Source organism: Melanerpes formicivorus, unplaced genomic scaffold (genome assembly GCF_026170545.1).
Source record: "Melanerpes formicivorus ecotype bairdi unplaced genomic scaffold, bMelFor1.0.p_v2 SCAF_113, whole genome shotgun sequence".
In the NCBI taxonomy this organism is placed as follows: Eukaryota; Metazoa; Chordata; class Aves; order Piciformes; family Picidae; genus Melanerpes; species Melanerpes formicivorus.
This window is the reverse complement of record NW_027142465.1, coordinates 967,012-990,892: the sequence shown is the minus strand read 5'-3', so window position 1 is coordinate 990,892 and position 23,881 is coordinate 967,012. Positions and strand designations below refer to the sequence as shown.

Genomic DNA, 23,881 nt, shown 5'->3' with positions numbered 1-23,881 from the left:
CCCCGCAGCTGCCCGGGGCCCGAGACCCCGCCCGGGGCCCGCGCTCCCTCCCGCCGCGGGCCCCCGCCCGCCACGTGCAGCCCCGCGACCCCAGGCCACGCCCTCCAACCCGCCACGCCCCCCGCACAGACCACGCCTATTTCCCCCCACTCCACTACAAGCCCCGCCTCCTCGCCAGGCCCCGCCCCCCGCCTCAGTCCCGCCCCGCGCCCTGCCGCGCGGGGACTGCAGCTCCCGCCATGCCGCACGGCCGGAAGGGGGCGCGGCCTGCGCAGCCCGATTCCGGGCTGGCAGTGAGCAGGGAGCGAGGGAGCGGTAAGATGGCGGCGGCGGCCGTGCTGGAGTTCCAGCGCGCCCAGTCCCTGCTCTCCACCGATCGCGAGGCTTCCATCGGCATCCTCCACTCCATAGGTGAGGCGCCGCCGCCCGCCCCCGCCGCGCCGCCCGCCCCCGGCCGCCCGCCGCCGCCTGCCGCCCGCCGCCGCCGCCGGCTGCTGACTCACCGTGCGAGCCGGACGGGAGCGAGGCCTGGGCCCGCTCCCCCGGCCCCGGCCCGGCCTTCCACACCGGCACGGCTCCTCCACCCGCGCCGCGGGCTGCCGGGCCGGGGCCGGGCCGCCTGCCGCCGGCGGCGAGGGCTCGGCGGGCGCGGGTGTCGCGGAGCTGCCGGGGCGGAGCGGGCGGGCTGATGGAGCCCTGCTCGGGCGGGCTGTCCGCGCCTGGCGCCGGCTGTGCCTCCCTGGCTCCCCGGTGCGGGCGGCGGCGGGGCCGGGGGCTGTGCGGGCAGGCTGTGCCGTGACCGGCTGTGTGCGGCCGGGGCTGTCGGCTGTGCCGTTGAACGGCTGCGTGTGGCGGCAGCCTGCCGCGGGTGCTGCGGGCTGGGCAGACTCCGCCGGCCGCGCTGCCGCCGAGGCGCTGCCGCTGTTTAAATCCCCTGCCCGGCGCCGCGCAGAAAGTTGTGCGGAGTTTCGCTGTGCGCCTCGCCCGCAGCTCTCCCTCCTGCGCCTCCCCAGGCACAGGCTCTGGGGGGCACTTTCCTCGCCAGGGTGTCCTGGGCGCTTAGCGCTGCCCAGGGGGTGGTGGTGGTGCTCTGAGGAGAGGGCTGGAGGCACGAAGTGGACGTCCCTCGGGGGCTTGAGTCGCCCAGGGGCTGCCTGTGGAGCTGGTGTAGGAAGGAATGGTCCTCGGTTCCCGGGGGGGGGGATGGTGATTTCTGCTGTCACCTCCCCGGGGCAGGCTTCCTTGTGTCCCTGCTGCACCTGGACGTGGCTGTGAGGGGATGGGAAGTTGCTTCTCCCTCCTGCTGTCTCTCTGGTTAGTGAGCGGTTGGTGTTCCCCAGCCTCCCAACCCACCTGCGGCTCCCGGGGCCGGCAGGCTCGGGCAGAAGTTCGCTGCTGCTGGCTGCTGTCAGCCGGAGCAGTCCAGCCTTGCTGTGATGAGAGCAGAGCCCCTTTGCTTTGGCCATCGTGCTTGCTAAGCTGTGGGGCCCGAGGGGCACGGGAGCAGAGGGGGGAGGATGTTCTTTCCCCTCTGGCACTGGGCAGAGGGTTTTGGCTTTGTGCAGGCGCCGGACAGGGGCTGGGGGAGGCGAGTGCGGACAGGGGCTGGGGGAGGTGAATGTGGACAGGGGCTGGGGGAGACCAATGTGGACAGGGGCTGGGGGAGACGAATGCGGACAGGGGCTGGGGGAGGCGAGTGCGGACAGGGGCTGGGGGAGGCGAATGCGGACAGGGGCTGGGGGAGGCGAGTGCGGACAGGGGCTGGGGGAGGCGAGTGCGGACAGGGGCTGGGGGAGGCGAGTGCGGACAGGGGCTGGGGGAGGCGAGTGCGGACAGGGGCTGGGGGAGACGAGTGCGGACAGGGGCTGGGGGAGGCGAGTGCGGACAGGGGCTGGGGGAGGTGAATGTGGACAGGGGCTGGGGGAGGCGAGTGCGGACAGGGGCTGGGGGAGGCGAGTGCGGACAGGGGCTGGGGGAGACCAATGTGGACAGGGGCTGGGGGAGACGAATGCGGACAGGGCAGGAGGTGGCAGGGGAGGAAGGGGGTGGGTTGGTGGCTAACTTAGAAGAAATCAAGGCTGTGTAAACACAGGCTTGGTGCTGCGGTGTGTCATTGGCTCTGAGGTGTGCAGCAGGGCCGGGGTTACTCACGCTGGTACTCGGAGCGGTGATTGGACTCCGAGTTCCGTGTGGGAAGGAGCCCTGGCTCCAGCCTCAGCTGCTCCTGAGCGAGGGCAGGCGTGCCCAGCTGGCTTCCTTCTGCATTTGGACCACAGGATCCCGACCTGAGACACAGACCAGCAGCAGGCATCTCAGCCTGGGAAACCCCTCTGAACTCCTCTGCTTGGCTCCGTGGGGTCTGTTGCTGGGGAGGGTGTTTTGAGATGAGACCTGAAGGGCTGGACAGGCTTAATGAGGCTGCTTCAGAGCTGAAATCAGAGTCAAGCTGCAGCATGCAGGTGTCTCTCAGCTGGATTAAAGCCTTGGTGAGGTGGAGCTGAGGCTCTGTCTGCAAGCTGCATTTAAACTTTCCTCCTAATCTGCTTTCCAGGTCTGGCAGCCAGGCTGAGTTCCCCTTTTGCCTGTCTCAACAGCTACTTGTTTTGGGGCCTTTCCAGGAGCTGCTTGGGGATGATTCTCTTTGCACTGCAGCAGCACTGAAGGTGACTTTCTGTCTCCCCTCCCTCTTTCCCCAGTGAAACGTGATGTCCAGGAAAATGACGAAGAAGCGGTGCAAGTCAAAGAGCAGAGCATCCTGGAGCTGGGCTCCCTTTTGGCCAAGACTGGGCAGGCAGAAGGTGAGCCTGAAATCAGTAGCTGAGGTAATGGTAAGGGGGTAGGTGCACTCAAATGAGTTGAGCCTTTGACACTGTCCCCACCACATCCTGCTCCCCAGGCTGGTGACACATGGGTGTGATGGGTGACCACTGCATGGATACAGAACTGGCTTGATGGCTGCACCCAAAGAGTGGCTGTCCATGGCTCCATGGCCCAGTGGAGGCCAGGGACAAGCAGAGTCCCTCAGGGATCAGCCCTGGGCCCAGGCTTGTTCAACATCTCTGTGGGTGCCATGGACAGTGGCACTGAGTGCAGCCTCAGCAGGGTTGCTGATGACACCAAGCTGTGTGGGGCAGCAGACAGCTGGAGGGAAGGGATCCATCCAGAGGGAGCTGGGCAGGCTGGAGAGGTGGGCACAAGCCAACCTCAGGAGGTGCAACAAGAGCAAGGGCAGGGTCCTGCAGCTGGCTGGAGGCAATCCCAGGCACAAATGCAGGCTGGGCAGGGACTGGCTGGAAAGCAGCCCTGAGGAGAGAGCCTTGGGGGTGCTGGGGGAGGAGAAGCTCAGCAGGAGCTCTCAGTGTGCACTTGCAGCCCAGAAAGCCAAGCAGAGCCTGGGCTGCAGCAGGAGAAGTGTGGCCAGCAGGGCAAGGGAGGTGATTCTCCCCCTCTGCTCAGCTCTGGGGAGACCCCACCTGGAGTCCTGCCTCCAGGTCTGGAGCCCCTATGACAAGAGGGATGTGGAGGTGCTGGAAGGTGTCCAGAGCAGGGCCAGGAGGAGGAGCAGAGGGCTGGAGCTGCTCTGCTGTGAGGACAGACTGAAGGAGTTGGGGCTGTTGAGTGTGGAGAAGAGAAGGCTCTGAGGTGACCTCATTGTGGCCTTCCAGGATCTGCAGGGGGCTCCAAGAAGGCTGGGGAGGGACTGCTCAGGCTCTCAGGCAGTGATAGGACTAGGGGGAATGGAATGAAGCTGGAGGTGGGGAGATTGAGGCTGGAGGGGAGGAGGAAGTTCTTCCCCATGAGAGTGGTGAAGCCCTGGAATGGGTTGTGCAGGGAGGTGGTTGGGGCCCTGTCCCTGGAGGTGTTTAAGGCCAGGCTGGCTGAGGCTGTGGCCAGGCTGATCTAGTGTGGGGTGTCCCTGCCCATGGCAGGGGGGTTGGGACTGGCTGATCCTTGTGGTCCCTTCCAACCCTGACTGATACTAGGATACTATTTGATGGGAGAGAAGGAAGAGCAAGTTTGGGCAGGAAGAGACAGACAGAACCTAAGCAGCAAGGTGAACAGCACAAAACATCAACCTCCTGTCCCTTGGCCCAAGGGCTTGCTGGTGTCTGGGGCAGTTGGTGACCCTTCAGGGTGTGTCCTGGTTAGCACAAGTGGCTGTGGTCCTGTTGCAGCTGGGGTGAGAAGGTTTCCCTTGATTTGCTGTCAGTACTCTCAGAGCTCTGTTTCAGATTGGAAACTTTGTCCCCAAAAGTCCTTCCTCAGCAGCTTCTCTCTCAATGCATTGATTTGTCTTCTGAAGGATGACATCAGGAGAGCCTTCTGCAGCCTCACCCAGGCAAGGCTTGACAGCCCTCCTATTGTGTGTGTGAAAGGACAGAGACAGAGGGAAGGTCTCTGCTCCATGGTTTGTGGTTGGGATCTGTTTGTGCCTTTGTGTCCTGGAAAGCTCAAGGCAGTGTGTGTGTTGGTTTGTGCTCAGTTTAGTGTTGGGCCATGGGCTGGAGAGGCTCTTGCCCTTCTGGAGCACCTTTCCCCTCAAGCATCCCAGGAGCTGATGCACTCCATCCACACAGAGGCAGTTGGCCGTGGCTCAGCTTGGCTGACTTCTGACTGTGCCCAGCAGTAGTGCAGAGTGTGAGGTGAGGTCTGTGTGCTTTCAGCAGTCTGAAGGGGAAGAGAGGTCAGCAGAAGGTTTAATCAAAGTGAACTTCCAGTGCTGGAGCAGCTCATGGGAAGTGCTGTGAGGGCTCAAGAGAGCAGCTGGCCAAGGGCATGGTTTTACCTTGGCTCTGAACCACACACTTGGTGTCTGCTGTCCAGAGTTTGTTTTGGCCTGGTTGCTGTTTGAGCCTTCTGGATGCTGACCCTGCTGTGGTTGTGAGTTGAACTGCTCTTGGGACAGGCAGATGCTCTTGGAGCAGTGCTGGAAACAAAGGTGCTGCTCATAGGGAGGGACTTTTGACAGGGGCCTGGAGTGATATTGCAGGAGAGAATGGATTTGAGCTGGATGAGGGCAGATTGAGGCTGGAGATCAGGAAGAAACTCTTTGCATTGAGGGTGCTGAGACACTTGTGGCTGCCTCCTCCCTGGAGGTGTTCAAGACCAGGCTGGATGAAGCCTTGAGCAGCCTGGGCTGGTGGGAGGTGTCCCTGCCCATGGCTGGGGGTTGGAACTGGATGAGCTTGAAGGTCCCTTCCAGCCCAAACCCTTCTGTGCTTCATCTCACCCAACTCCAGATGTCTGATTTCCTAGTGTGGACAACTTTTATACTCCATGGATAAAAAGAAGCCCTTCCAGCAGATTCTTCCTACAGTAAGGAGCTGGAGCAGGCTCAACCAATCCTGCTGAAAGTGTCCACTGCTCTGTTTGACCTCAGATCAATTGACTGCAGTTCAGGTGCCTGTGCTGTGTGAGTGCCCTTTGCCCCCTGGTGTTTGCCTCTGCAGAGATAACTGAATGTGGCTGTGCTCCTCTGTGGGTGGGTTGAAGCAGGGGAAGGCATCACAGGGGTCTCTGGATAAATGTGAGGCTGTGCTGCTGGAGTGCAGAAGCCTGAGGGAAGAGTTGCTGGGGGTGTGATGCACTCAACATCATGCAGCAGGCTAGGCTTGTGCTGGTGGGACACTCAGCAAGTTGTAGCCAACTTTGGAGAGAGGCAGGGATCTGCTGGAGAGAGGCCAGCACAGGCTGTGATGGGCTGGGACTGGGACATCTCTGCTGTGAAGAAAGGCTGAGAGCCCTGGGGCTGTTTAGTGTGGAGAAGAGGAGGCTAAGAGGGGATCTCAGCAGTGTCTGTGAATGCCTGAGGGGTGGCTGTCAGTGCTTATAAGTATCTGAGGGGTGGCTGTCAGGATGAAGGGGCCAGGCCCTGTTCAGTGGTACCCAGTGATGGGACAAGGACAAGCTGGAACCCAGGAGGTTCCAACTCAACAGGAGGAGAGACTTCTTCAGTGTGAGGTTGCTGGAGCCCTGGAGCAGGCTGCCCAGTGACCCATCTGGCTGTGTTCCTGTGTGCCCTGCCCTGAGTGCCCTGCTCTGGCTGATCTCCAGAGGTCCCTTCCAACCCCTGCCCTTCTGTGGCTCTGTGATGGTCTCTTTGTGTTGCACAACTTGCAGTAGTTTAGGGTTTAAAGTGAAGTTGTAGGCAAGTGTAAAGCAGCTGAGTTTGCTGTGGGAGTGGCTGGCTGGTGAGGGCTGCAAGGGGAAGGTGAAGTCGCTGCAGGTGGCAAGGTTGAACCCACCAGACCCAGGGGTGTGAAGGGACAAAGGCAAAGGGTGTTGGAGGGAAGAGTGAACTGCAGCGGCAGTAGGGGGCGCTGGTGGGGCGGGCAGCAGCAGTGGGGGCAGCAGCAGTGTGGGCACTGGCAGTGGGGCTGTGGTGGTAGGGGCAGGAGCGGCAGTGGGTGCCGTGGCGGTGGGGGCAGCAGCAGTGTGGGCACTGGTGGTGGGGCTGTGGTGGTAGGGGCAGGAGCGGCAGTGGGTGCCCTGGCAGTGGGTGCCCTGGCAGTGGGGGCAGCGGCAGTGGGTGCCCTGGCAATAGGGGCAGCGGCAGTGGGGGCAGCAGCAGTGGGTGCCGTGGCAGTGGGTGCCGTGGCGGTGGGGGCGCTGGCGGTGGGGGCGGCAGCAGTGGGGGCACTGGCGGTAGGGGCACTGGGGGCACTGGGGGTAGGGGCAGCCGCAGTAGGGCAGCAGCGGTGGGGGCACTGGCGGTGGGGGGAACGGCACTGGGTGCCCTGGCAGTGGGTGCCCTGGCAGTGGGTGCCCTGGCAGTGGGCGCCCTGGCAGTGGGCGCCCTGGCAGTGGGCGCCCTGGCAGTGGGTGCCCTGGCAGTGGGTGCCCTGGCAGTGGGTGCAGCGGCAGTAGGGGCAGCGGCAGTGGGTGCCCTGGCAATAGGGGCAGCGGCAGTGGGGGCAGCAGCAGTGGGTGCCGTGGCAGTGGGTGCCGTGGCGGTGGGGGCGCTGGCGGTGGGGCTGTGGTGGTAGGGGCAGCGGCAGTGGGTGCCCTGGCAGTGGGGGCCCTGGCGATAGGGGCAGCGGCAGTGGGTGCCCTGGCAGTGGGCGCCCTGGCAGTGGGTGCCCTGGCAGTGGGTGCCCTGGCAGTGGGCGCTCTGGCAGTGGGTGCCCTGGCAGTGGGGGCCCTGGCGATAGGGGCAGCGGCAGTGGGCGCCCTGGCAGTGGGTGCCCTGGCAGTGGGTGCCCTGGCAGTGGGTGCCCTGGCAGTGGGTGCAGCGGCAGTGGGCGCTCTGGCAGTGGGTGCCCTGGCAGTGGGCGCCCTGGCAGTGGGCGCCCTGGCAGTGGGTGCCCTGGCAGTGGGCGCTCTGGCAGTGGGTGCCCTGGCAGTGGGTGCCCTGGCAGTGGGTGCCCTGGCAGTGGGTGCAGCGGCAGTGGGTGCCTTGGCAGTGGGTGCCCTGGCAGTGGGTGCAGCGGCAGTGGGTGCCTTGGCAGTGGGTGCCTTGGCAGTGGGTGCCTTGGCAGTGGGTGCCCTGGCAGTGGGTGCCCTGGCAGTGGGTGCCCTGGCAGTGGGTGCAGCGGCAGTGGGTGCAGCGGCAGTGGGTGCCTTGGCAGTGGGTGCCCTGGCAGTGGGTGCCCTGGCAGTGGGTGCCCTGGCAGTGGGTGCCCTGGCAGTGGGTGCAGCGGCAGTGGGTGCCTTGGCAGTGGGTGCCTTGGCAGTGGGTGCCCTGGCAGTGGGTGCAGCGGCAGTGGGTGCCCTGGCACTGGGTGCCCTGGCAGTGGGTGCCCTGGCAGTGGGTGCCCTGGCAGTGGGTGCCCTGGCAGTGGGTGCCGCGGCAGTGGGTGCAGCGGCAGTGGGTGCCCTGGCAATAGGGGCAGCGGCAGTGGGTGCCCTGGCAGTGGGTGCAGCGGCAGTGGGGGCCCTGGCAGTGGGTGCAGCGGCAGTGGGTGCCCTGGCAGTGGGTGCCCTGGCAGTGGGTGCCCTGGCAGTGGGTGCCCTGGCAGTGGGTGCCCTGGCAGTGGGTGCCCTGGCAGTGGGTGCAGCGGCAGTGGGTGCCCTGGCAGTGGGTGCCGCGGCAGTGGGTGCAGCGGCAGTGGGTGCAGCGGCAGTGGGTGCCCTGGCAGTGGGTGCCGCGGCAGTGGGTGCCGCGGCAGTGGGTGCAGCGGCAGTGGGTGCAGCGGCAGTGGGTGCCCTGGCAGTGGGTGCAGCGGCAGTGGGTGCCCTGGCAGTGGGTGCAGCGGCAGTGGGTGCCCTGGCAGTGGGTGCCCTGGCAGTGGGTGCCCTGGCAGTGGGTGCCCTGGCAGTGGGTGCAGCGGCAGTGGGTGCCCTGGCAGTGGGCGCAGCGGCAGTGGGTGCCCTGGCAGTGGGCGCAGCGGCAGTGGGTGCCCTGGCAGTGGGTGCAGCGGCAGTGGGTGCCCTGGCAGTGGGTGCAGCGGCAGTGGGGGCACTGGCAGTGGGCGCAGCGGCAGTGGGTGCCCTGGCAGTGGGTGCTCTGGCAGTGGGTGCAGCAGCAGTGGGTGCCCTGGCAGTGGGCGCAGCGGCAGTGGGTGCCCTGGCAGTGGGCGCAGCGGCAGTGGGTGCCCTGGCAGTGGGTGCAGCGGCAGTGGGGGCACTGGCGACAGGGGCAGCGGCAGTAGGGACAGGAGCAGTAGGGGCAGTAGTTACCCTGGCAGTAGCAGTGGGCTGGCACGGGCAGGGGCAGGTGTGCCAGCGTGGCGCTGAGACTCCTTTGTCCCCTGGGGGAAGCCTCTGTCACCTTCCCTTCCCGTCTGCTTCCTCCGCTGGAGCGGACTGGGAGGAGCAGCAGGCAGCCAGGGTCAGCAGGGGTGGCAGCAGCCGCTCCCCAGGGTGGCACCAGGCGTGGCACCAGCCGCTCCCCAGGGTGGCACCAGGCAGGGGCAGGCATTCCCATCTCCGAGGGGAGGCAATGATCTGCTGCTGCTGCTTAAACCTGCCGAGGAACCTGCTGAGGCTGTGCAGTTCGTGGCCAGAGCGACCTGGAGCTCCTCAGGTGTCATCCTGGAGCACGTGGAGGAGAGGAAGGTTGTCAGAAGTAGTCACCGTGGATTCCCCAAGGGGAAGCCATTCCCTGGCAGCTGCCAAGCTGTGCTGCCAGCCAGTGTGAGCTGGGCAGAGGGCACCTCAGGAAGTTCAACCAGGGTAGGGTCCTGCCCCTGGGGAGGAACAACCTCCAGCAGCACAGGTGAGGAGAGACCTGCTGGGAAGCAGCTCTGGGGTGAAGGACCTGGGAGTCCTGGTGGGTGACAGCATGACCATGAGCCAGCAGTGTGCCCTCATGGCCCAGAAGGTCAGTGGCATCCTGGGGTGCATTAGGGAGAGTTTTGCCACCAGGTCCACAGAGGTTCTCTTCCTCCTATCCTCTGCCCTGGTGAGGCCACATCTGGGTCCAGTGTTGGGTTCCCCAGCTCAGGAAGGGTTGAGAGGGTACAGGAAAGGGTAAGGAAGCTGCTGAGGGCACTGGAACATCCCTGTGGGGAAGAAGAGCTTGAGGGGCTTGGGGGTTTTAGTCTGGAGAAGAGAAGACTGAGGAGGAAGCTTCTCAGTGCTGATCAGTGCCTCAAGGGTGGGTGGCAGGAGGCTGGGGCCAGGCTCCTGAGGGGTGCCCAGGGACAGGCCAAGGGGTAGGGGGCACAGGCTGGAACACAGGAACGAGGAGGAGCTTCTGTACTTTGAGGGTGATAGAGCACTGGAGCAGGCTGCCCAGAGAGGTTGGGGGGGGAGCTTCCAACCCCTCCTGGGCAAGCTGCTGCCCTGCTGGAGCAGTGGGGCTGAGCTGGGTGATCTCCAGAGGTCCCTTCCAGCTCCTGTGATTCTCTGAGTGTAGCTCTTGCTGCACAGGGTTTGGGCTTAGCCAGTGGAATGTCTTTGATGGTCTGAGGTGTTGCAGTGGCTTCATTGCTACTTTCACCTCTCAGAGGTGTCCTGTGAGCTGCAGCTGTGGGTTGGAAGTTCCAGCTGCTGTGCTGCTGCCTGGCTGAGGGTCTCTGTGGAACTGTGGGCTGTGGTTAAAAGAGCAGCAGTGATAGAGGTGAGCCTCTCCAGCTGACTGAAGGAGGCTGAGGGCTGGCCTGGGAGATGAATCCCTTGGGGTTTAGGACACTTCTAGATGGTTTTTTCATAGCCTTGCTTGCAGCTGCAGGATTGGAACAGCTCTGCTCAGGAGTTTGGGTTCATGGGGGCTGCCTGAAGTGCTTGCTGTGAGGATGAGCAGCAGGCTTCACTTCCCAGAGCTGCTGCTCATCACTTCTCCAGAGCTGTCAGTCACAGCCCTTTGCCAAGCATTGCTTTTACTTAAAAAAAACCACCATAACTCACAAACCCCACAACCTAAAATCCCCAAAATAGCTGACAGCTGCAGTGGTAGGAGAGAGCAATGGCTCTGGCAACTTTGAGCTTGCCTGTCTAAAGCTGCAGTTCCCACACACACAGACAGCTTCTGCCTGTAAGTCTGCTTCTGCTCAGCTCTTGGGCAGCTGCTGAGCAGGGCACTGCTGAGGCCACACCTGGAGTCCTGTGTCCAGCTCTGGGCTCCTCAGCTTAGGAAAGAGGTTGAGCTGCTGGAAGGTGTCCAGAGAAGGGCAAGAAAGCTGGGGAGGGGTCTGGAGCACAGCCCTGGGAGGAGAGGCTGAGGGAGCTGGGGTTGCTTAGCCTGCAGAAGAGGAGGCTCAGGGGAGACCTTCTTGCTCTCTGCAACTCCCTGCAGGGAGGTTGTAGCCAGGTGGGGGTTGGTCTCTTCTGCCAGGCAAGCAGCCCCAGAACAAGAGGACACAGTCTCAAGCTGTGCCAGGGGAGGTTTAGGCTGGATGTTGGGAAGAAATTCTTCCCAGCAAGAGAGATTGGCCACTGGGATGTGCTGCCCAGGGAGGTGGTGGAGTCCCCATCCCTGGAAGTGTTTAGGAAGAGCCTGGGTGAGGCACTTGGAGCCATGGTGTAGTTGATCAGATGGTGCTGGGTGAGAGGTTGGACTTGATGATCTCAAAGGTCTTTTTCAACCTGGTTAGTCCTTTTCTATCCCTTCCTGTCCCTTCCTGTCCCTTCCTGTCCCTTCCTCAAGAGCAGTTCTGCAGTGTGTTTCTCCTTTCTTTACTCCTAGATGCAGTTTCTGTCCTGCAGGGGGGAGTGTGGTGTGCATTGAGAAGCTGCTTTGGTTGGTCCTGAGAAGCTGGTGTGAGGCAGCCAGGTGCAACAGAACCTGGTAGTAGCTGGGAGTGGATGGAGCTCAGCAAGAGCCTTGCTGCCAGCCTCCACCATCCCAGTGGCCTCCCCTCACCTCGTTCTAGTTGATGAACAGCTGGCTGAGTGTGAGCCAGCACTGTGCCCAGGTGCCCAAGAAGGCCAACAGTGCCCTGGCCTGGATCAGGAATATTGTGGCCAGCAGGACCAGGGCATGGAACTTGGCACTGGTGAGGCCATGCCTTGAGTACTGGGTTCAGTTTTGGGACCCTCAGTGTAAAAGAGACATTTTGGGGCTGGAGCTGGTCCAGAGAAGGGCAACAGAGCTGGTCTGGGGAACAGGGCTGGTGAGGAGCAGCTGTGGGAGCTGGGGTTCTTTAGCCTGGAGAAAAGGAGGCTGAGGAGAAACCTTGATCATTTTCTAAACTCCCTGAAAGGAGGTTGGAGCCAGGTGGGGTTGGTCTCTTCTCCCTAGTTAGAAATGATAGGATGAGAGGAAATGGCCTCAGGTTGCACCAGGAGAGGTTTAGGTTGGGCATCAGAAGCAACTTCTTCTCTGAAAGGGTTCTCACAGGCTGGCACAGGCTGCCCAGGGATGCCCATCCCTGGAGGTGTTTGAAAGAGGCAGAGGTGTGGTGCTGAGGCACATGGCTTAGCAGCAGACTTGGTGAGAGTTAGCTGCTGGTTGGAGTGGAGCATCTTGAAGATCTTTTCCAGCCAAAGCAGTTCCATGATTCAGTGCCTTGAGAAGACACTGCAGGCCAGGCAGATTGCTAGGGACAGAGCTGAGAGCTGAGGGTGCAGAGCTGAGAGCTGAGGGTGCAGAGCTGAGAGCTGAGGGTGCAGAGCTGAGAGCTGAGGGTGCAGAGCTGAGAGCTGAGGGTGCAGTGCTGGGACCTGGTGAGAAGCAGACTTTGGTCCCTGTGTGGAGTGAGAGGTTTTCAAGTGCTTGTGTGTGGCAAGAGCACAAGAATCAGCAGCTGGGCAGCTCCAGCCTCAGTGCTGGCTCTTTCCACGTCCACAAGGAGATGTGAAGTCCACCTTGCCCAGCTCCCAGCAGGAAGAGGGATGCTGGGGAGCAGCTCTGCGCAAAGCTGAGGTGTTGGAAGCAGCTGGCTGCTGCTGTTCTGTTGTCTCTGTGTGAAGCCCAAGTGCTTGGCTTGCAAAGCTCCCTTTGTGAGGGGCACTGCAGGCTGAGTGATCCTTGGGACAAAGGCAGTGGGGGTAAAGTCTTCATCTGGCCTGGGGCTGTGGGTGAGAGCTCCTTGTTGAGTAAAAACTGAGCAGGCTTGGTCACTGAGGCAGCAGCTTATAGAATCCCAGAGTCCAAACAGTTCAGTGGTTGGAAGACTCCTTTCAGATCCACTCCAACCCTCAACCCAGCCCTGCCAGGGCACCACTAACCCCTGGCCCTCAGCACCACATCTGCAGGGCTTTGAAACCCCTCCAGGCATGGAGACTCCACCACTGCCCTGGGCAGCCTGAGAGAGGGCTTGACACCACCTGAGGGCTGGCTGCCAGGATGAAGGGGCCAGGCTCTGCTCAGTGGTGCCCAGTGCCAGGACAAGGAGCAATGGGCACAAACTGAGGAGGTTCCACCTCAACAGGAGGAGAAACTTCTTCAGCATGAGGCTGCTGGAGGCCTGGAGCAGGCTGCCCAGAGAGGTTGTGGAGTCTCCTTCACTGGAGACATTAAAAAGGCATCTGGATGTGTTCCTGGGTGACCTGCCCTGGGTGCCCCTGCTCTGGCAGGGGGCTTGGACTGGCTGATTTCCAGAGGTCCCTTCCACCCCTTAGCAGTCTGTGATCATCACAGAATGGTTTAGGTTGGAAGGGACCTTAAAAATCATCCAGTTCCAACCCCCCTGCCACGGGCAGGGGACAGCTCCCACCAGCCCAGGCTGCTGAAGGCCTCATCCAGCTTGGCCTTGAGCAGCTCCAGGGAGGAGCAGCAGCAGCAGCATGTGAAGCCTGCTCCCCCCACACACCACTCAGATCTCACACTCCCATGTTTACAAGGCAAATAAAAACCCCCCAACAACAACAAGGGAAAAAGCCAACCCAAAGCAAACCCTCTAATGAGCACTTGGCTGTGTCCTACACCAACCTGGTATCAGGCTGGAAACTGGAGATAAATCTCATTTTACCCCAATTAAGCAGAGAGGAGCAGCAGAACAATTTCAGCTTGGGAGGCTTCCAAGAAAAGCAGCTGAGAAGAAGGTTTCCTTCCTATTGCACTTAGGGAATTGTTAGAACAGCCAACAATTATTCCTCCTTTCTTCCCCCCCCCCTCCACTCTCCCCAGTGTATTTATTTGAGATGAATCAAGCCTGGCACAGCTCCTCCCTTGCACTGAAGGAGTGGGACTTGCTGTGCTCCAGCCTCTCCTGGTGGTTTTGTACACCTGGAAGTGCACAGAGTCCAAAGTGGACTCCTCTGGAGTGCAGCCCCTGAGGAGCTGTATCTGCCAAACAGCTCTGCAGCACATCCTGACTCTTCCCCCCCATGACCCCACTTGGACCTTGCACAGGCACCAAACCAAGATGCTCCAGCTGCCCTCCCTGCCTAAGAGCTCCTCAGGTTTTGCTTTAGGAGATCAAATGGGCAACTTTTTTCCACAGCTGAGGTACAGCTATTGCAGGAGCGACAGATCTGGGCAGTGGTGGAGTCCCCATCCCTGGAGGGGTTTCAAAGCCCTGGAGATGTGATGCTGAGGGCCAGGGGTTAGTGGTGCCCTGGCAGGGCTGGGATGAGGGTTGGAGTGGATCTGAAAGGAGTCTTCCAACCACTGACCTGTTTGAACTCTGTGGTTCTATAAGCTGCTGCCTCAGTGACAGGCACTGCTCAGATCCCTCTCAGCCTTCTCCTCTCCAGACTGAACAGCCCCAGGGCTCTCAGCCTTTCTTCAGAGGTCTTCAAGACCCCAAATCATCCTTGTGGCCTCTGCTGGGCTCTCTCCAGCAGCTCCCTGTCCCTCTTGAACTGGGGAGCTGTGACTTAATGCCTGACCCCACACTGAGCCCTGCCCTGGCACGGTGTGGGGCTGCTGGCAATGCTCCCTGCAGCTGCAGCACTGTGACCCTGTTGGGTTTAGCAGAGGGGAGGAGCCTGGGCTGTGTGGTCCCAACACCTAACTGCTGCTTCTGCCACCAAGTCCTGAAGCTGCTGAGTGTTCCTCTGCTCCCTGGGAAGGAGCTTTGGAGTGTGGTTCTTCATCAAGACTTGGACACACTCCGGCACCTCTGTGTCCTGCTAGTAGTGAGGGGCTCACATTTAGCTATTAAAGTAGCTGAGCTACTTTGTGAGCTTGAGACTGACTTCATAAACCAGCAGGGAGACCAGAAACAGAAACCTGGTGAAGGGAGGATAGGACTGGGGAGGGACTTCTGGGGGTGTCAGGGAGGAATAGGACTGGGGGGGATGGAGCAAAACTGGAAGGGGGGAGATGGAGATTGGCTGTGAGGAAGAAGTTGTTCCCCAGGAGGAACCTGGCCCAGGCTGCCCAGGGAGGTGGTGGAAGCCTCCTGCCTGGAGGTGTTTGCAGCCAGGCTGGAGGTGGCTGTGAGCAAGCTGCTGTGGTGTGAGGTGTCCCTGGGCATGGCAGGGGCTTGGAGCTGGCTGAGCCTTGAGCTCCCTCCCAGCCCTGCCAGCTCTGTGGTTCCATGACTCCTTGGGTGGATGTGGGGAGTTCAGTGTCCCTTCTCCTGCAGTGGGGTTAGATACTCCAGGGGTGCATCTGACTTCCCAGGGCTGGCAGATCCAGAGATCAATCTGGGAGTTAACAAACCCCTCCTGGAGCTCTGAACCCCAGTGCCCCTTTAATAAGGAGAAGCTCAAAGCATTTAGCAGATGCTCACACATTTAACAGGTGCCTGAGGCAACTCTTTCTACAGTGCTGTTGCAACTGGGTGAACTGAAGTGAGGGGAAACCTTCCTGGTGCTGGTGAGGCTGGAGCCCAGCAGCCACCTTTGGCACTGCCATGTTCACTGGGAGGTGTTCCTTCAGCTGATGGTTATCCCTCTTGCCTGGATCAGCAGTGGCCAGCAGGAGCAGGGAAGTGATGCAACTGGGCACTGGGGAGGCCACACCTCGAATCCTGGGTTCAGTTTTGGGCCTCTCACTCCAAGAGGGACATTGAGGGGCAGGAGCAGGTCCAGACAAGGGCAAGGAAGGTGGGGAAGGGTCTGGAGAGCAGGGCTGGGGAGGAGCAGCTGAGGGAGCTGGGGGTGTTGAGCCTGGAGAAGAGGAGGCTGAGGGAGACCTCATTGCTCTCTGCAGCTCCCTGAGAGGAGGCTGCAGCCAGCTGGGGGTTGGGCTCTGCTCCCTAGTCTCAGGTGGGAGAGGAGATGGCCTGAAATTGTGCCAGGGGAGGGGTGGGTTGGAGATTAGGGAAAATTTCTTTGCTGCCAGGGTGGTCAGGGCTTGGCACAGGCTGCCCAGGGAGGTGGTGGAGCCCCCACCCCTGGCAGTGTTCAAGGAGTAAGTGGCCTTGGCCCTTGGGGCCAGGCTTTGGTGGCCATGGTGGGGTTGGGTTGAAGGTTGGACCCAGTGATCTTAGAAGGCTTTTCCAGCCCAAACAATTGCATGAGCCTGTGAACACAAACAGCAGAGCCCATCCTTTGGAGCAGGGGAGCATGGAAGTTGTCCTCCTTCAGGGCTCCTGAAGGACAGAAGTCTTTCTCTCTTCATTCTGGGCCTGCAGTCTGAGGCTCTTCTGTGTTTCACCCTTCTGCTTCTTCAGCCTCTGCAGGCTTCTGCCACCCACTGAGTTTAACCAGAGCCAATAGGAGACAGGAACCAAAAACCCCTTCCTGAAGAGCCCTTTCAGGCCCAGGTCCTTGGGGGTTCATCCTCCTGCTTCTGCCAAAGCTGCCATGGGTTGCAGGTTGGACTCTGGGCTTGGAGACCTCTTCCAAGCAAACTCCCAGCGATGGGAGCCCGCCGCACGCAGGGAGTGGTGTGTGCCCCCCAGAGGGTGGCTGTGTCAGGGGCACTCTGCTGTGACTCTTGGTGGTGTGGCTGGCCTTCATGAGCTGTGTTTTTTCCCACCCTGTGCACAGAGCTGGGAGGGCTCCTGAAGTACGTCCGACCCTTCCTGAACTCCATCAGCAAAGCCAAGGCCGCGCGCTTGGTCCGCTCCCTGCTCGACCTCTTCCTCGACATGGAGGCAGCCACAGGACAGGAGGTGAGACTGGAACTCCAGCAGGAGCCTGCAGCACCACTGGGCTTGGAGCACAGCCCTGGGAGGAGAGGCTGAGGGAGCTGGGGTTGCTTAGCCTGCAGAAGAGGAGGCTCAGGGGAGACCTTCTTGCTCTCTGCAACTCCCTGCAGGGAGGTTGGAGCCAGGTGGGGGTTGGTCTCTTCTGCCAGGCAACCAGCACCAGAACAAGAGGACACAGTCTCAAGCTGTGCCAGGGGAAGTTCAGGCTGGAGGTGAGGAGAAAGTTCTTCACTGAGAGAGTCATTGGAATGTGCTGCCTGGGGAGGTGGTGGAGTCCCCATCCCGGGAGGTGGAGGAAGAGACTGGGAGAGGGGCTTGGTGCTATGGTTGAGTTGATCAGATGGTGCTGGGTGAGAGGTTGGACTGGATGAGCTCTGAGGTCTTTTCCAACCTGGTTGAATTCCATTCCATTCCAACCTGGTTTGCTTCCCACTGAAGAGTTCTTCATGTCAGGAAGTTCTCATTCACTGCACTTGGTTGGATTCTGTTACTGACCCAGCAGAGCCTTTCGTTCACTCACAGCCATGTTCAGTGAGCACTTGCAGCCCAGAGAGCCAAGCAGAGCCTGGGCTGCATCAGGAGGGTAGCCAGCAGGGCAGGGAGGGGATTCTGCCCCTCTGCTCCACTCTGCTGAGATGGCAGCTGGAGCTCTGGGGCCAGTTCTGGAGTCTCTGTGCCAGGGAGGATCTGGAGGGGCTGGAAGGTGTCCAGAGAAGGGCCAGGAGGAGGAGCAGAGGGCTGGAGCTGCTCTGCTGTGAGCACAGCCTGAGGGAGTTGGGGTTGTGCAGGCTGGAGAGGAGAAGGCTCCCAGGAGACCTCCTTGTGGCCTTCCAGGATCTGCAGGGGGCTGCAGGAAAGCTGGGGAGGGAGTTCTGAGGGTGTCAGGGAGGGATAGGACTGGGGGGGATGGAGCAGAACTAGAAGTGGGGAGATTGAGATTGGCTGTGAGGAAGAAGTTGTTGGCCAGGAGGGTGGTGAGAGCCTGGCCCAGGCTGCCCAGGGAGGTGGTGGAAGCCTCCTGCCTGGAGGTGTTTGCAGCCAGGCTGGAGGTGGCTGTGAGCAACCTGCTGTGGTGTGAGGTGTCCCTGGGCATGGCAGGGGGTTGGAGCTGGCTGAGCCTTGAGGCCCCTCCCAGCCCTGCCAGCTCTGGGATGCTATGATTCTGTGCTGTCCTGCAGGCCTCATCCTGCTGCAGGCTGGGAGAAGCCCTCACCCTGGGCAGGTTTCTTAGCTGTGCTGCTCACAGACACACAGGGCTGGTGGGGTCAGTGTCTGGGGCCATGAGAGGTGCTGCAGTGTGCAGGGGGCTGGGGCTGGTGGAGGGCTGGGGCAGTGTGTGATGGCCAGAACTGGAGGAGGGATTGTTCAGGGCTGTCAGGAGCTGTTGCTGAGGATTGTTTCACCTTGTTCACCTGGAGGGGTGAGGATGCATTGCACAGGGACACTGGGTGCTGGGTCCCTTACACTCCAGAAGGCTTTTGAGGCACCAAAGCTGTTGCTCAGGTGAGAAGGGGAAAAGCTTTGTGGCCACCAGGAGTGAGCTTTGCCACCAGAACACTCAGTTGCTCTCAGGTGGCTCCCAGCTGGGGTTTCCTCCCTCCTCAGTGGTTCCCCACCATGCAGTTGCCTTTCTTCCTGGGTTTTATGGTTTGGGCCTTTTATGTCCCTGTGACTGGCTGGTTATTTGGGAGGGGAAGAGGGGCAGCAGCAGCTTGTGAGTGAGGAGGAGCCCCTTCCAAGTGAGCTGCAGTAGTCCAGCTTGTCCTGGCACATCAGGGCAGTCAGATGGAAAAGGGAGGCAGGGAGGACCTGAGCAGGAGGTGGAGGCCAAAGCCCAGGTAAGGCTGTGCACAGAGTGACAAATGTCAGGCTGGAGAGGTTCTGCCATGTGCAGAGCTGAGCAGCTTGGCAGCCAAATCAGCACAGGAACATCAGCCCTTGGTTCAGGTAACCTAGCACATGATCCTTGCCTGCTGTGCAGTTCCTGTGGTTTGTGGTAGGAAAGGACCTCTGAGACCATCCAGGCCAACCCCCTGCTCCAGCAGGGCTCCCACAGCAGCTTGCCCAGCAGCACAATGCCCAGGGGGGGTTGGAAGCTCTCCACACCAGGAGACTCCACAACCTCTCTGGGCAGCCTGCCCCAGGCCTCCAGCAGCCTCACACCAAACAACTTTCTTCTCCTGCTCAGACAGAACCTCCTGGGTTCCACTTTGTGCCCCTTGCCCCTTGTGCTGTCCCTGGGCACCACTGAGCAGAGTCTGGCCCCAGCCTCTTGCCCCCCAGCCTTTAGCTCTTGCTGAGCATTGCTCAGCTCCCCTCTGGGGCTGCTCTGCTCCAGGGCTCTCAGCCTTTGCTGCTCCCAGAGCTGCTCCAGGCCCCTCAGCAGCTTTGGAGCCTCCCCTGGGCTCTCTCCAGCAGTTCCCTGTCCCTCTGGAGCTGGGGAGCCCAGAGCTGGACCCAGCACTGCAGAGGAAGCCTCAGCAGGGCAGAGTGCCTGTCTTTAAGAGGAGAGCTGAAGGGAAGCAGGGTGCTGGGTGCAGGTGAGGAGCCCCTAACCCTTCAGGAGAAAATGAAGGCCATCAGCCTTATTCCAAGGACAGCTTGATGGAAGTGACAGTGGTTGGATGCTGCCCCAGTGTATGGCTGTGGAAGAGCTTGGAGTAAGAGTGATGAAAATGTGGCCCTCCAAAACCTGAGGGAGTTCTGAGGCCAGGCCTGGGAGGTTCCTGCAGCTCCCCTGGATGCTCTCAGGGCTGTTCAGAGGGAGAGTTGCAGGGATGGCTGCTAGGGGCACTCCCAGGAGTCCAGCAGAGCAGTGAAAGGAGAGATTCCTTCAGCTTCTAATGCCTGAGCTATCCCTGGGCAGTAAATGGCAACCTTCTAATGGCTCTTCATGAGAAATCTCCATTTAATGAGCAGTGCTGAGGAGCTGACAGGTGCTGCAGTGCAGGAAAGCTGCAGAGCTGCTCTGGCAAGACCCAGAGGTGTTGGGGAGAGGCAGCTCTGAGCCCAGCACCTCAGGAGAGCTGATTCTGTGTTGCTGGCCAGCACTGAATCACCACCATCTGCCACGGGGGTGGGACATGGCTGCTTTGCTCCTCCCTAGCTGAAGATGAGCCAGGGGGGTGCCCAGGTGGCCCAAGAAGGCCACCAGCAGCCTGGCCTGGGCCAGCAGGAGCAGGGCAGGGCTTGTGCCCTTGTATTCAGCTTTGGTGAGGCCACACCTTGAGTCCAGGGTTCAGTTTTCTCCAGACCCTTCCCCAGCTTGGTTGCCCTTCTCTGGGCCTGCCCCAGCCTCTCAGTGTCCTTCTTGGGAGTGAGAGGCCCAAAACTGAACCCAGGACTCAAGGTGTGGCCTCACTCCCAAGAAAGACATTGAGAGGCTTGGGGCAGGCCCAGAGAAGGGCAACAGAGCTGGGGAAGGGTCTGGGGAGCAGGGCTGGGGAGGAGCAGCTGAGGGAGCTGGGGGTGCTCAGCCTGGAGAAGAGGAGGCTGAGGGAGACCTCATTGCTCTCTGCAGCTCCCTGAGAGGAGGCTGGAGCCAGCTGGGGGTTGGCCTCTTCTCTTAAGAAAGCAGTGACAGGACAAGAGGAAGCAGCCTCAGGTTGCCTCAGGGAAGGTTTAGCTTGGCCATGAGGAACAATTTCTTCCCCTTGAGTCTCACCAGGGCCTGGCCCAGGCTGCCCAGGGCAGTGGTGAAGTCCTCACCCCTGCAGTAGTTTGACCACCACGGAGATGTGGTGCTGAGGGCCATGGTCTAGTGGTGCCCTGGCAGTGCTGGCTGAGTGGTTGGGCTTGAGGCTCCTAAAGGCCTCTTCCAAGCTGTGGGTCTCTGTCTCAGGCAGGTCAGCAGTGTTCCAAATCTGGGTCCCTTGAGTGCAGGTTGAAGCAGCAGAGGCAACCTCCAGTGGCAGTGAGCAGCTCCTGGCACTTCCCGCTGCTGAGGGTCCCACCTGCTCTGACACATTCAGGCCCTAAACCAGGTGCTCTTTGTTTTCCCTCTTTCTAGAGCAGTCCAAAATACATTTTACTGGCAGCTGCAAAATACCTTTTCCACCTTGGCTGAGTGGAATGCTGCAAAACACACTGGGAAGGAGCTCAGAGTCCTTTAGTCCAGCCCATTCCCCAAGGCAGCAGCAGTCCTCATGCACCCAGCTGGTTCCATTGCAAACACAGCTCTTGAGGAAGTGCCTTCAGGGATCCCAGCAGTAATTTCTCCTGCTCAAACTTTAGAAGGCAAACATTGGGTTAAGAAGGACATTGAGCTGCTGGAAGGTGTCCAGAGAAGGGCAAGAAAGCTGGGGAGGGGTCTGGAGCACAGCCCTGGGAGGAGAGGCTGAGGGAGCTGGGGTTGCTTAGCCTGCAGAAGAGGAGGCTCAGGGGAGACCTTCTTGCTCTCTGCAACTCCCTGCAGGGAGGTTGGAGCCAGGAGGGGGTTGGTCTCTTCTGCCAGGCAAGCAGCAGCAGAACAAGAGGCCACAGTCTCCAGCTGTGCCAGGGGAGGTTCAGGCTGGAGGTGAGGAGGAAATTCTTCCCAGCAAGAGAGATTGGCCATTGGGATGTGCTGCCCAGGGAGGTGGTGGAGTCCCCATCCCTGGAGGTGTTCAGGAGGGGACTGGATGAGGCCCTTGGTGCCATGGTTTAGTCAGGAGGTGTTGGGTATCAGATACTAGCTTGGACTTGATGATCTCTGAGGGCTTTTCCAGCCTGGCTGATTGCAGGGTTGTGATAATTCCAGTGTCAAGGGATGGCCCTTGGTAGTCAGGGAGGCCAAATGTGTTAGGAGAGGAGTCTGAGGAGGTGAGATGCTGGGGGGTGTGTGTGTGTGTGTGACATCTGAAGCTTCAGGTAAAGCTTAGTTTGCCTTCTGAACTTCCCTTTCTCTTGCAGTACCTGTTGTAGGTTGGGTGTTCTGCCTGGGCTGGGGGGTGGGTGGCACCTCCCTGGGCTGGTGTGTGAGTGTTGCTGCTGAGTGCAGGCAGTGAGTAAGCAAATAGAGTCTGAGACCATGGAGCAGCATGCAGGGAGTCTAAAGCTCCTGGGGTCAGTGTGGCCCTGCTGTGGCACCACTGCTGGGAAGCAGCTCCACAGAGGAGGGCCTGGGAGTGCTGGTGGAGAAGCAGCTCCCCATGAGGCAGCAATGTTGTCCTCATGGCCAAGGCCAGTGGTCTCCTGGGGTGTGTTAAGCAGAGTGTGGCCAACAGGTTGAGAGAGGTTCTCCTCCCTTTCTACTCTGCCCTAGGGAGGTCATATCTGGAGTGCTGGGTCCAGTGCTGGCCTCCCCAGTTCAAGAGGGACAGGGAACTGCTGGAGAGAGCCCAGTGGAGGCTCCAAAGCTGCTGAGGGGCCTGGAGCAGCTCTGGGAGGCTGAAAGCCTGCAGCAGAGCAGCCCCAGAGGGGAGCTGAGCAATGCTCAGCAAGAGCTAAAGGCTGGGGGGCAAGAGACTGGGGCCAGACTCTGCTCAGTGGTGCCCAGGGACAGGCCAAGGGGCAGGGGGCACAAACTGGAACCCAGGAGGTTGCAGCTGAGCAGGAGGAGAAACTTCTTTGTTGTGAGGGTGCTGAGCCCTGGGGCAGGCTGCCCAGAGAGGTTGTGGAGTCTCCTGGTGTGGAGAGCTTCCAACCCCCCCTGGGCACTGTGCTGCTGGGAATCTGCTCTGGGAGCCCTGCTTTGGCAGGGGGTTGGACTGGATGGGCTCCAGAGGTCCCTTCCACCTCTGACCATGCTGGGATGCTGTGTCTCAGGCTGAGGCTCCGGTGGATGCTGTGGGGGTAGCAGGGAGTCCTTGTTAAAGAGCAGTTGTTTAACCTTGAGCTGCACTTCTGTCAGTGCTGACCTGTGCTTTACCCTGCTAATGCTCAAGCTGTGCTGAGAGGCCTTTGGTGCTGATCAGGCCAGCTAATCCCCAGGCTCACTTAACTGAAGGCTGCTGAGGTGTCTGGCAGTGCTGCTGCGGGCACAGGCCTGGCTGCTTGCCTGAAAGGCCCCTGTGGGGATTCAGCTGGTGGGGTAGGAGGTGGTTGAACCATGCTGTGGCTTCCAGAGGGGCCTCAGGAGGCTTTACAGATGTCTTTCTGCTCTCTCCTAAGGTTGACCTGTGTTTAGAGTGTATTGAATGGGCCAAATCAGAGAAGAGGACCTTCCTACGCCAGGCCCTGGAGGTACGTCACACCGTGCTGCCTGCTGCCCTCATGCCTCTCAAAGGAGAGCACCTGGGGCTGAGCCACGCAGGCCTCTGGCTTTGTGAGCCCCCAGGTGCTGAAGGCAGTGGAACATCTCCCTGTGAGGACAGGCTGAGGGAGCTGGGGCTCCTGAGCTTGGAGCAGACGAGCCTGAGGGGTGCCCCCCTTGCTGGTGATGCAGATGTGCAGGGCAGTGTGGGGAGGACAGAGCCAGGCTCTGCTCAGGGGGGTCCAGGGACAGCACAAAGGGCACTGGGGGCAAGCTGGAGCAGAGGAGGTTCCACAGGAACATAGGGCAAAGCAGAGCCCTGGAGCAGGCTGCCCAGAGAGGTTGTGGAGTCACCTCTGGAGACATTCAAGAGGGGATTGGATGTGGCACTTGGTGCCATGGTTGAGTCAGGAGGTCTGTGGTGGCAGGTTGGACTTGGTGATCCTTGAGGTCTCTTCCAACCTTGGTAATGCTGTGATACATTAAAAAGGCATCTGGAAGTGTTCCTGGGTGAGGGCAGAGGGGCTCTGCAGAGGGACCTCGACTGACTGGACAGATGGGCAGAGGCCAACAGGATGGCATTCAACAAGTCCAAGTGCCAGGGGCTGCACTTTGGCCACAGCAACCCCAGGCAGTGCTACAGGCTGGGGGCAGAGTGGCTGAGAGCAGCCAGGCAGAGAGGGACCTGGGGGTGGTGATTGACAGCTGCCTGAACATGAGCCAGCAGTGTGCCCAGGGAGCCAAGAAGGCCAAGGGCATCCTGGAAGAGTGTGGCCAGCAGGAGCAGGGAAGTCCTTGTGCCCTGTGCTCAGCACTGCTTAGGCCTCACCTTGAGTCCTGTGTCCAGTTCTGGGCTCCTCAGGTTAGGAAAGAGGTTGAGCTGCTGGAAGGTGTCCAGAGAAGGGCAAGAAAGCTGGGGAGGGGTCTGGAGCACAGCCCTGGGAGGAGAGGCTGAGGGAGCTGGGGTTGCTTAGCCTGGAGAAGAGTGGGCTCAGGGGAGACCTTCTTGCTCTCTGCAACTACCTGAAAGGAGGTTGTAGCCAGGTGGGGGTTGGTCTCTTTTCCCAGGCAAGCAGCCCCAGAACAAGAGGACACAGTCTCCAGCTGTGCCAGGGGAAGTTCAGGCTGGAAGTGAGGAGAAAGTTCTTCACTGAGAGAGTCATGGGAATGTGCTGCCCAGGGAGGTGGTGGAGTCCCCATCCCTGGAGGTGTTCCAGAGGGGATTGGATGTGGCACTTGGTGCCATGGTTGAGTCATGAGGTCTGTAGTGACAGCTTGGACTGGATGATCCTTGAGGTCTCTTCCAACCTTGGTGATCCTGTGAGACTGTGCCCCTGCT

At 60.6% G+C, this 23,881-nt stretch overlaps 1 protein-coding gene across 1 annotated transcript in view; it reads left to right on the top strand.

The window, feature by feature from the left end:
- Window positions 1-269: 269 nt before the first annotated feature.
- Window positions 270-23,881, top strand: part of PSMD11 (proteasome 26S subunit, non-ATPase 11) — a 38,879-nt gene continuing 15,267 nt past the window's right edge. Inside the window, exons 1-4 of the mRNA XM_068167160.1 lie at window positions 270-411; window positions 2,697-2,798; window positions 16,210-16,334; window positions 22,461-22,532. Coding sequence (XP_068023261.1) covers window positions 321-411; window positions 2,697-2,798; window positions 16,210-16,334; window positions 22,461-22,532 — 390 coding nt within the window. The 5' untranslated portion in view covers window positions 270-320. The remainder of the gene's footprint in view (window positions 412-2,696; window positions 2,799-16,209; window positions 16,335-22,460; window positions 22,533-23,881) is intronic.